Source organism: Giraffa tippelskirchi, chromosome 12 (genome assembly GCF_054371585.1).
Source record: "Giraffa tippelskirchi isolate mGirTip1 chromosome 12, T2T-mGirTip1v1.2.pri, whole genome shotgun sequence".
Lineage (NCBI taxonomy): Eukaryota > Metazoa > Chordata > Mammalia > Artiodactyla > Giraffidae > Giraffa > Giraffa tippelskirchi.
The window spans coordinates 99,025,715-99,038,592 of NC_137286.1; the positions used below are offsets into that span (position 1 = coordinate 99,025,715).

At 40.2% G+C, this 12,878-nt stretch overlaps 1 protein-coding gene across 1 annotated transcript in view; it reads right to left on the bottom strand.

Moving 5' to 3' along the window:
• Positions 1 to 4,099: 4,099 nt before the first annotated feature.
• KL (klotho) overlaps positions 4,100 to 12,878 on the bottom strand; it is a 37,729-nt gene continuing 28,950 nt past the window's right edge. Inside the window, exons 4-5 of the mRNA XM_081551865.1 lie at positions 6,916 to 8,017; positions 4,100 to 6,371 (exon numbers count right to left, since the gene is read on the bottom strand). Of these exons, the coding sequence (XP_081407991.1) occupies positions 6,034 to 6,371; positions 6,916 to 8,017 (1,440 nt within the window). The 3' untranslated portion in view covers positions 4,100 to 6,033. The remainder of the gene's footprint in view (positions 6,372 to 6,915; positions 8,018 to 12,878) is intronic.

The following is a 12,878-nucleotide window of genomic DNA, read 5'->3' on the forward strand; positions in this document are numbered from 1 at the left end:
CTGTGTTTGTTTTGTTGGCTCATTAAATCCAAGACAGGCACAGAGCAAATAAGGACATTTTAGAACGGTACCACTTTGGAGGAAAATCTGGCCGCGTTGTCCTTTGCTAATGGAATATTTTCACCTGACTCGTCAATCTTTAGCTCTAATTATATCTCCATTTCACCACTCCATGGCTTGCCACTACTGCCCCTGTGATTGAAATGTTTTATTTTGAAGTCTTTGGACTACTTGTCAGAGACTTATAATACCCATAATTTAAAGAGGAAAAAAAACTTATAAAGCCTTCATGTCTTAAATGCAACAGCAACAACCTTGAAACACTATAGAACTTTCAAATCTAACAACTTGAAACTAAATTAGCTAAAGCTTTGATTCACATACAGATGGAGATCAAAACAGGCTGAAATGCTTCAGGCAACATTTATGCTTATGGCTGTAATTAGACAACCACTATAATATTGAAAGAAAAACAAATTTTACAAACTAATCAATTGAGCCTTTCAAAAGAAAAAAAATGTCAGCTTATTTCAGCAATTTATTAAGGGGCAATGTTTCAGTTGCAAATAATTTATATCAAATAAGTAAACTCATTTAAAATTAATTAGCATTACCATAAATAAACATATTGAAGACTATACCAAAATCTGAAACTCTACCAAACATTTCTGAATCACATAAAAATTTAGCTAATGGGCCTCCAATTATTTACCAGCTAAATAACAAATAAACAAATTTCAGTGTTTTGCCTGTATCATTAGATTATTTCAAAAGAGCAGATGGCACAACAAACTGATATAGAAACATCTTCTGCCAAATCATCTTCAGGATTCTATCAATCCAACATTTGTAAAATTCAAATCCAAGAAAAGAATCTAGTATTATTAAGTAAATTTGGGGATTGATTTTTGTTTGTTTGTTTAGTTTTACCAAGGACATTATATGAAGATGTATATTCAAAGCCACAAATAAAGTAACTAAAGGGCTTCTGGGTGTATCATTTGACTGTAATAGGCCCTGGTTTTATGTTACTGGGCTCTAAAAATCTGATTAACAAGAAACCACATGCACATTAACAGTAGGTGAAATTAGTCTAGGAAAAAATACTTCTAGGGTAGGTGCTTTATTTACTGAATACTTACTATGTTCACCACTGTGCTACAGCAGGTTATTCCCATTTTACAGATGAGGAAACTGAGGCTCAGTGAATTTTAAACATAGGTCTTGCTGACTCTTTCCCCTATACTTTTCTGACTCCATTAATATATAGATTGAAGTGTTTTTTCTTCTCTAACCTATTGTATCAAAAAAGGAACTGAATGTCAGTCACCATGTCACAGTCATGTCGTGAAACAGGATTTCACCATATTTTAGGTGTCTTGTCACAGTTGTTACTGGCATTTCCACTCTTTACTCAAGGTTCCTTGTGGTTTTTCTTGACTTCTTTATACTTGATATCAAAGGGTATTTACCACAAATGTATGAAACAAAAATGGTTTAGGAAATGCACTGTAATAAACAAAACTCCAACAATATTTAATGGTTATAAAAACTGATAAAGGTAGTGGGTCTTTGACTGTGTGGATCACAATAAACTGTGGAAAATTCTTCAAGAGCTGGGAATACCAGACCACCTGACCTGCTTCCTGAGAAATCTGTATGAAGGTCAGGAAGCAACAGTTAGAACTGGACATGGAACAACAGACTGGTTCCAAATAGGAAAAAGAATACGTCAAGGCTGTATATTGTCACCCTGCTTATTTAACTTATGTGCAGAGTACATCATGAGAAACGCTGGGCTGGAGGAAGCACAAGCTGGAATCAAGATTGCTGGGAGAAATACCAATAACCTCAGATATGCAGATGACACCACCCTTATGGCAGAAAGTAAAGAGGAACTAAAGAGCCTCTTGATGAAAGTGAAAGAGGAGAGTGAAAAAGTTGGCTTAAAGCTCAACATTCAGAAAACTAAGATCATGGCATCCGGTCCCATCACTTCATGGCAAATAAATGGAGAAACAGTGGCTGACTTTATTTTTCTGGGCTCCAAAATCACTGCAGATGGTGACTGCAGCCATGAAATTAAGATGTTTACTCCTTGGAAGGAAAGTTATGACTAACCTAGGCAGAATATTAAAAAGCAGAGACATTACTTTGTCAACTAAGGTCCGTTCAGTCAAGGCTATGGTTTTTCCAGTGGTCATGTATGGATGTGAGAGTTGGACTATAAAGAAAGCTGAGCACCAAAGAACTGATGCTTTTGAACTATGGTGTTGGAGAAGACTCTTGAGAGTCCCTTGGACTGCAAGGAGATCCAACCAGTCCATCCTAAAGGAGATCAGTCCTGGGTGTTCATTGGAAGGACTGATGTTGAAGCTGAAACTCCAATACTTTGGCCACCTGATGCAAAGAGCTGACTCACTGGGAAAGACCCTGATGCTGGGAAAGATAGAGGGCAGGAGGAGAAGGGGACGACAGAGGATGAGATGGTTGGATGGCATCACCGACTCAATGGACATGGGTTTGGGTGGACTCCAGGAGTTGGTTATGGACAGGGAGGCCTGGTGTGCTGCGGTTCATAGGGTCACAAAGAGTCGGACATGACTGAGCAACTGAACTGAACTGAACTGAATGGGTCTGAGCAAAAAGCTACATGTTCTAGGAGATTACAAGTATCCACAGACATAAAGAGATTCCTTCCAAATGAGCTCCCTATTTTTATTTACAGATAAAGAATTTAACCTGTTAAGAAGTCTTACAAACAAAAGAGGTTACTGACTGGTTGAGGGACAGTGTGAATGATGAGCTATAATCCTCTCACCTAGTTATTAGTCTAGAGGTGATGATAGGATAGCTATTTACTGCCTTGCCACCTAGAAAGACAGGTTATCAAAGGTTATTACAAGTAAGTCATCATTTGCTCCTCTGAATACAAAGAACCGAGCTGTGTGTCACCTAATACACAGCAGTTTCTCTTTCTTGACAGATGGTCCTTACTAAATCAGTCTCTGGACAAAGGTGGTATCAGCAAGCTGATTCTATTTATTCATTAATTCCATCATTCCTTCCCACATCTTTTGAACTAATAGTGTCTTTTTATATTTTTAATGTGACTACTAGAAAATTTAAAATATGTGGCTTGCATTATATTTCTGTTGGAGGGCTCTATAAAAATTTTTTTTTAAAAAAGAAATGCTTCTGAGGCATTAGTAGATTCTAATTACTATCTGTGGAAGTCAAAAAATAAAATGAAAAATGACCTTAAATGAATCTGAAAGTCCATCCTTCCAAACTAAGGCAAAATGAACAGGGCATAAGTGCAGGGCCCCCCACCTCCATTTCCTCCCCACCCCACTGCCAGTTCAAACGAAGGAACCAGGGGCAATATGGGGGAAAAGTAAATATGACAGAAATTAGCCCAGAGACCTTGGGAGCCACCGCTTACCCCTAATGCCCCTGCAGAGCTGACCCCCAAAAGTACTAAGGGATGCAGGACTTCCAGGAGAATGGTCTCTCTCTCTCTCTCTGTGTCTGTCTGTCTGTCTCTCTCTTCTATATATATATATGTTTTAAAACACATGTGAAGTGGTGAAAAACCCAGAATTTATGAAAGTAAAGCATCAATGAAGAATGTAAGGCCCAGAGAAGCCGGTTAAGAAATGAGGATTCTTCACCCCATTGGACTAGAAAGGCTTTCTGGCCCCTCCCACTGCCCCCCAGTTTCCAGCCTCACCTGGGAGGTGCCTTCTCTTCTTTACCACCCGCGGGGAACCACCAACCTCCCACTGAAGACCAAAGGGTCTCAAAGTTAGCCTGATGCTCACCTGATAAATTTGTTGAGTGGTGCAGAGGTTATCACTTCCCTTTGGTTCTTTGGCGTCTCTTTCAGTGTCTGAAATTCCCTCTCAGATCAACCATAGGGACTAGCCTGGGGCGCCCTCTCCACTCTTACCTGCTTCCAGCCTTGAAGTTCACTCCTCTTGTTTTCCGACCCCTGTCTTCACCACTCAGATCATATTCTATGTGGTTTAAGTAACTCAAAAGAAAAACACTTTTATCTAGTTATTTGATCATGTAAAAAGACAAAGTTGCAAGTAGATTTGTTACAAGACTTTATTAAGGAACAGGATTACTTCTCTCTACACTCAAGGAAATTAAATATTGCAGCAGGAAAATTATTTTTAAACAACATCCATTATTTCACAGTAATTAACAATAAGAAACTGGTCCAACAAATAGGAATGATTAAATAAATTGTGATAAATTCACATAGTGGAGTTTTTCTACAACTATTAAAAATCATGCTTTTGAAGACTAATGACAAAGGAAATGCACACAATGAAAATTAATAAAGACACATAACTATTTACAATAAGATCTGACTATACAAAATACCATACATACACTATGTTAATAGTGGCTACCTCAAGGTGGTGAAATTACAGGTAATTTCTTTTCTTTACATATAGCTTCTATGATTTTAAATTTTTTTCAATGAGCATATATTACTATTATAATCAGAAAAATATACACATAAAAGAAACTATTATTCCCTAGTTTGTGATTTTAACAGCAAATCCAATTTTTAAAAGAGTACCACCAAAAAGCTTATCTTTCATGGAAAAAAATCATACCACCTCTAAAGATGATATATAATACAGTACAGTTTTTTTTTTAATTCACTAGAACCCTGTGTCAGCAAGATTAGTTATGCCAGATATGATATTCATTTATACTGCTTGATATCATTTTGGCTTATATATAAAATCATCCTCAACTCCAGTGCAATAGACTTCCCTGTTTGAAAATCATATTTAAGGGGCATTAAAGGATAAGACCCAATCAGCCCTTTCTAAAAATCAGTAGCCAGTTTCAGTATAAAAGTTCAAAGCAAAACTCATGTAAAGCTAGCTCCATAGAAGTAGCAGCAAAAAATATTAAATGGACCTCAGCAATTATAGAAACAAACCTTCCAGTGTTATTAGACCAAATGCTTTTGAACCTACTAAGAATTTTCAAACCTCAATTCAAAGAAATTATGGCACATTCTAAAGAACAGAAAGTGGAGTCACTCCTCATAAAATGAGTTATTGTTTCGCTCTTATTCTTTCAGAAAAGGTCACCTCATTCATTCCGAGGTCTGCTCTAAAAAAAAGAGTTTATAATCAAATTAATCGCCATGTTGCTCATAACGAGGACTTTTCCCTCCTTTCTGTCCCCTCCAGCCACTGCGCTATAATGCATTTCACAGTCAGTTTATGCTTTCTTAAGGGCCCAATATTGCATAATTCATGCTTATTTTTCTGCACACATTTAGTAAAAGTCCCCTATGTGAAGGCCCTCAATAGTGACACAAATCCCTCAAGGACTTGGGGCTTAGAGCATGTCTCAAAATACAAAGAAATATACTTTATACTTATATAAGATATAGAATTCTGTAATTAGCTCTGATAAGCATATCGTTAAAAAGATATATAAATTAATATTAACAGTATCTGATAGAAACCTTGCTTTTAAAAGGAACATTCTGGCCTAGGGCCCTTTGTCATCTGTTCTATATTCTGCCATGTTCTTTTTCAAGGGAAACTTGGTTTCACAGAGACCATTAGGCATATCATGGCAGTTCAGAATGGTTACTCGGGACTTAACATTTTATTCCAATACTTGCAATTATTATTTCAAGGCAAACATTATACACAGGAATGAGCACAGATAAAAATATTCTTAATCTTAATTTATATAGAAGTGTTACGAGATGGTTCCCATTTTTCATGCTTTGTTATAGAATGTGTGCAGAAACGATGGCCCTTATCAATTTTTTTTAACATACCTCCACTGGAAATAGAACAAATTCAGGCACTATTCACATTATTCAATATTTTACAATCACGTTCATTTCAAAACCTATCACATGCCATGAAAAGGTTTTCTAGAAGTCAGATATATAAAATCTACAGTTCACAACACTGAGAAGTGCAAATGTTAACAGCTGATGTGTGTGTATAATTATTTCAAATAAGAAAAATATCCAGACTACTTGTAACCTCTTCTGCCTTTCTTAGAGTAGTAAAAAATCAGAGAAAGAGAAATAACAAAGGCAAAAAGTAGAAAAGCTATGAAAGCCAGTAAAGACTTTCGAGTATGAAAAAAGCTGCACTCTGTACACAGGGTGAATTCTTCTGGACAAAATCTTCCCAGAGTTTCAGGACCTGGAAAGCCATTGTTGTCTATAATTTTCCTGTAATGTTTCATGGACGGTTTGGGCTCAAACTGATTTGCCGCAAAACGATAGAGGCCAAACTTCGGAGCTGTGCGATCATTAAATGAATAAGCAAAGTATCCACAAAGATTGATACCGTCCAATATATAGGCTAGAAAAACAAAAGGACAGGAGAAAAGTTATTAAAATATTTTGCCCACAACATTTTGCCTTTACAGAGCCCTGGTGCATCAGAGAAATTGTCAATACCATTTCAAATAACTTCTGATTAAATTAGATTTCATCAGAAAAGCTCCTTTTATCCGAAGACAAAGTGGCAACCATCAAGACAAACACTGAGCTACATTTAACATAGAAGGTTTTACATACTTTAAACCTACTATGATGTACTTGGGTTCAACCTTTAAGTACATGAAGTAGGCAAGACTGCTATGAAGCCATCTGATATGGAGAAGAGATGGTCAGGGCTCTTAGCCACCTGGAATAGTTTTGAGGAATTTTTTCATCTTCCACTTTTAGTCAAACTCCTCTTTCCTTGGGGAAACTAGCTAGCACTTGGACTTTTTCAGTGTTATCAAGGAATGGATAGCACTTGCTCTGTGGGTGACAGTCTGTGTATATGTTTGAGAGTTTCTATGTATCAGGTTCTCAGGTGGCATAACCCCCAAGAGACCTCTGTACTGGGGGTTCCTTACCTTTCAGAGCTTCGTTCACATAATTCTGCATGTAATACACCCTCAGATCGTCCTGGACTGCGTGCGGATCATCATCGATGCCGTTGGATATTATATACATGGGGAGGTCTCCGTACTTGGCCTTCAGCCAGTTCAGTACCTTGCGTAACCCCCAGGGCACCACGGCCACCTGGCTGGGGGAGTTAAGCCAGGTGATGTCGGTCATTTCTTGCACGGCCAGGTAATCATTATATTTTACGGGATCTTCTTTCTCCCAGTCTACAAGGATGGTGGTGTAATGACTCAACGCCAAAAAGTCAAAGGAACCCCGGATTAGCTTTTTTTCCTCGTCAGTGAAATAAGGGAGGAGGAAATTGTTTCTCTGGTTCAGCCAGTCTCTCATCACGCGTGGATAATCACCGGAGCCAAAAATGGGCTCGGCCAGCCAGCCTATGTCAAATTCCAGAACTCGCTCGGCCACCTCGTGGTCCTCCGGGGAGAAAGGGCAGGCGGGTTCTATCCAGTCCGCCTGCAGGGCGATAGCTATTTTTCCTTTCTGCGAGCGCCTGAACGTCTCATCGTACGTGCGCCAGGCCAGCGCGTGTGCCTTCAGGAGGTTGTGCCCCGCGCTGTAGGTCATGTTCCGCGTGGACGGCTCGTGCATCGTGATCCAGAACTTGACGTGGCGGCCGAGGTCTTGGAAGCACAGGCTAGCGTACTCGGCAAAGGCCAGGGCGGTGTGGGGGTTCTCCCAGGCGCCGTGCCGGGCCAGGGGGGCTGGCAGTCCCTGGTGCGGGGCAACCGGGTGCCAGAGCGCCACCACCGGGGTGATGTTGGCGCGCACCAGCTCACTGGCCACACATTGGTAGAACCGCAGGACCGTGCGGTTGACCTGGGACCGGTTCCCCAGCGGCAAGATCAGCGCCCAGTCCAGCGAGAAGTGGAAATGCGTCACGTGCATTTCCTGGAGTAAGACTATCTGGGCTCGGATGGCGGCGAAGTCCACGCAGTAGGATTTCCTTGTCTTGGCCACAGCCCCATCCACCTTGATGAGCCTCTTACTGTGGTGGACATCCCACAGGTAGACGTTGGGGTCGGTGAACTGAGACAGGGTGGTGTCCACCTGGCAGGAGGAAAGGAACAGTTAGCCTCACCTGGACAGTCCTGGAAAGTCGCTCAGCGCGGTTCTGGTTCTGTCAACAAAACCAGCCAGCACTGTGGACAAAAATACTGTAGAAACCTTCCTAGCTGAATTTTTAAACTGTTTTTCATAAATAGTTAAGTTCCTGGGGAAGAAAATATTCCACTTTGTTCAGTGTACATTTGTTTCGCCCACAGTTCTCTGTAAGTCTGGAACTGTTACTTTAAGAAATCTGAATTTTGGAGGTCACTTCAGATAACACACATTAATAATCCTCACACATCTCTGGTCTGTGTTAAGCAAGCAGAGTATTTTGGACATTTTTCTTTTAGAATAAGAAATCGCCAATGATATGAGACTTTCAAATTAAAAATAAAATACAATAAAAGACCAAAAAATGATAAAGCTTAAAACCTGAGAGTCAGAAAATGAAATGATACTTAAAATTAAATTGTGTTTCTTAAAATCACATTCTAAATGGAGGTTTGCTAAAGGTCCAGGACATGGGAAATATGCAAAACTATTGCCTTTTATTGGCATTAGTGTCCATAACAGAATTTAGCAAATTCACTCTGATGGTAGAAAAAGACAGAGAATGTGGAAATGATACTGTCATCCACGTATAATGGGATATTTTAACATAGCTTTTAAAAATTTCTAAGTTATTTTTCTGTGATGATTATGAGAATGATGGTTCTCAATCTCTGATCTGTAAGACTACAAAATGAAAATAAGTATTTAGGAAACCTGGACAAACTGCAAAATCAAAATCACAAAATCCTCTCTCCACTTCAAACAAAAATTTAAGTTTATCCCAAGGTGTGTGTGTGTGTGAAAGTCGCTCAGTCATGTCTGACTCTTTGTGATCCCATGGGCTATACAGTCCATGGAATTCTCTAGGCCAGAATACTAGAGTGGGTAGCCTTTCCCTTCTCCAGGGGATCTTCCCAACCCAGGGATCAAACCCAGGTCTCCTGCATTGCAGGTGGATTCTTTACCAGCTGAGCCACAAGGGAAGCCCAAGAATACTAGAGTGGGTACCTACTCCTTCTCCAGGGGATCTTCCCAACCCAGGAATCGAACCAGGGTCTCTGCATTGCAGGCAGACTCTTTACCAACTGAGCTAGGAGGGAAGCTCTTATTCCCAAGGACCCACCACCTAAGCCAGTTTTCTCCTCAGAAATAATCTTGTCAGAGTTGGTTCCTGGGTTTGACCCTCTGTATAAAAGTAAAGGTCAAACTCTGGTTTTGAATCTCTAGCAGAGGTTTCCTTGCACTTTTCAGGCCTGTTGCAAATAAGCTTCTGTTTCTCTAGAGGGGTCAGTGCTGTGTTTATAAAGGTACGTAATAAAATACAGCATGTCAGAGGGAAATTGCTTTTTCTGGAGAATTGTCCCATGTAGATCACCCACGCATACATTTCCTCTAATTTGTGGGAATGCTGTCAGAAGTATTTTTCCACTGTGATGCACCCACAAATCATGTTTCCTCAACTTCACAAGAAAAATATTTGCATGCTCTTTGGAAGTGAAACTGTTCATAGCTTGAAAGAATTCTTTGGATTATTTTTATAGAGCTCCGAGCTGACAAAATTCGTAACTTTACTACCATAACTGTTCCAAAACAACAGCTCTTATTCAGTCCATCTGAAAACAAATATGAGAGACAAAGGTGTAATTTCTGAGCAAAAAAGTCTGTTTCTTAAAAATACAGGTCATTTATAAATGGGTGTTTGGGCAAAATTCTATAGAAGCTCCATTAATTTGTTTGACTTATTTATTAATAAAAAATAATTAAGTCGAACCTTTCAGAAGGGTATGATGTTATGTGTTTAGTATATTATGGAAGAAATGACTCCCTAACAGTAGCCAAAGATAAAAAAAAAGCTCTCCATCCCCAGTACATAGCAGATTCTGTATTTACTATGAACATTAGTGGTTATGGAAAAACAAACCTCTCAGCTGGGAAATTAGGTCCAAAGACAATGACAATCCATGTGAATAAGCCTAAGATTAGACTTCAGACAGATGTGTCATCTCAGACAGTCGAGATATAATTCAAAATTTTTTTCAGGTGAAATGCATGCCTCATTCATACTGGAAATTCTTGAAATACTAGCCAGAAGTGAAAAGATAAATTTCAGTGGTTTAAAATTCACTTTTCAGGACTCTAATATAATGCATTAAAAGTATAGAAACCCACTTGTAAATTAAAACATACCCATATGCTTATCAGAACTTCCCTAACAAAAAATTCATTTTTGTTCTGTCAGTTAGGAAGTTAGCTTGGAAAGCACACTGCCAAAACAGTACAAACTCAAGGTGAAAGCAGAAAGAATAAAATAGCAACTGCAGCCTTTTTCCACTAGAGAGCTTCTGGAGGAGTTCACGGTCATGGTGGTTTGTGTCTGGCTGGGTCAGCAAAGGAGACAACTGTGCGGCTCTGCCAGGTGGACGTAGCCATGGCCCTGAGCGGTGCAACCAGAGAGCAAAGCCCCAGGGCTGATGAGTGGCTGGCACTGGATCAAAGTCTAAACAACTGCTCCTAGGAAGCAGAAAAAGGAATTCTCTCCCCATCTCCCTTCCTCTTTGCTGCCATACTTGTTGCTTCTGATCAGTTTTCTTCTCTCTGGAGGAAACAGGATGTATTCTTAAAATGTTCTCACCACTGATCAGTTCCCAAGACAAACACAGTAAAAGACCTCCCCACAACATCCCACTGCTCCCTGAGTTCACACTGTCTACACAGAGACACTGGCGGAGCCTTCTCTTCACAAAAGATGAAGCTGGGAATTACCAGCCCTGGCTGGGCTGCTGTTGGAGATGGGACGGAGCACAAGCCCTCAATGACTAGGGTGGCCCAGGACCCAGCAGGAAGCAGGGCTCAGCAGAAGGTCGAGAGGCAGAACAGGGATGAGGGACCAACCAGGAGATCACTAGGAGATCTCACCAACTGCGAGATCGCCTTCCTCCCTCTCTCTTCCATCACTAGCACCTCTTCTGTCCCTTCAGATCCTTGAACCCCACTGTGGATCCCACTTGCAGGAGAGAAGTTAGAATGGGGAGTTTTTAAATAGCAGGGGGCTGAGGGAGAAGGGGAGACGGAGGAGGGAGGAAAACCCCAAACGGAACGAGGTAGAGCTAAGAAGACATGCTACTGGGCTCAGAAATCCTTGAGAACATAGCATTCTTGGTTGCCTTTGAAATGTAAGGAAGGGGGAATTCCCTGCCTGTCCAGTGGTTAAGACTTTGCCTTCCAAGGCAAGGGGGGGGCTCGCTATCTGGTCAGGGAGCTAAGATACCACATGTCTCATGGCCAAAAAAGCCAAAACATAAAACAGAAACAATATTGTAACAAATTCAATGAAGACTTTTTAAATGCTTCATATTTTTTAAAATCTTAAAAAATCATAAGGAAGGGATTATGATGGTTGGATGGCATCATCAACTCAAAGGAAACGAGTTTGAGCAAATTCTGAGAGATAGTTAAGGACAGGGAAGCTTGGCATGCTGCAATCCATGGGGTCACAGAGTCGGACATGATTGAGCTACTGAACAACAACAACAAAGGCAGGGATTAAAGTCGAGACTGTCTTTAAAACTAACTGGAGGTCTGAATAAGATGTAAGCATAATATGACTCAGCGAAAAAAAAAAGTATTAAGGATCGTGTTGATTTCTTTCCTAATGAATCAAAGATTTCAACTAGATATTTACCAGGAAATAGCAACTCATTTCAACTAGAAGGCCTTTCCCCAGATCCAAGCACTCTCTTCAAATACCTCTTTTGAACCAAAAGGTAACAGAATATGATGCCCCAAAATACGACTGTAGAAGTCAAGGCATGCCACCCCTAAAATGCCCCTTCAGTATATTATTTTGAGCTTCAGGCACTTGAAAAAATAGCAAATGCAAGGGAAGGGCTTTCCCTGAATTCCCCTTATCTGCCTAGAGATGAATCCTCCAAAAGAAACTCAAAAGTATTGTCATAAATCCCCTTGTGGGAGTTTTGCCAATGAGGGAAGCCTGACTGTGATCACAGAAGAGGGCATTCGAAGTCAACATCCCATTCAGGCAAACTTTGTCACAAGCTATCAGAGCTCCCATCTCTTCTTTTAAGGGCCTGTTCATCTTTCCTAAAAATCACTTACTTTTTCCCTTTTCCATTTAAGATGATATTTAAGCCTGAAATTTTAAGCCACCTTGGCGAGTTACTCATTCTTCTCAGAGTATCTCCCATATATACATGAGGTATACATACTAATAAACTTATGTTTGTTTTTCTCATGTGAATCTATCTCTTACTATAGGGGTCTCAGTTAAACACTCAGAAGGGTACAGGGGGAGTTATTTTTCCTCCCCTGCAGAACCAACAAATTGGCTAGAAGCACCCAACATGCTAAAAACGCTGTTTGTCTGTGGACACCAAACTTCGTTTCCATCTTGGTCTCTGTTTTCACACACAGACTCTGTTCAGCAACACCTCCATCCCCTACCACCCTGCTCACTTGCCACCATGCTCTGTTCACACTCTTGTACTATTTGTGACCCATCATTTCCCCTCAATAGACGCCTCTGAAAGCAGGAATCATATCTTACTCATCTCACTGTGTACTCCCCTCAGCTGAGCCCTCTTCCCTCCAGCAATTAACAATATACACACGAAGCTTCCAATAAGTGCTCACTAAAGTATTTAATCAAACCCTAGAAAACAGATTCCTTTGAAGCTCGAAAAGTGAAGAATGATATTGAGGGCTAACTGCATAGAGGATGCTCAATAAATATTTGGTTGACCATTTTGAAGAACTTCCTTACCATTTCAATTCGAAAACTGTTGTTAGAAAT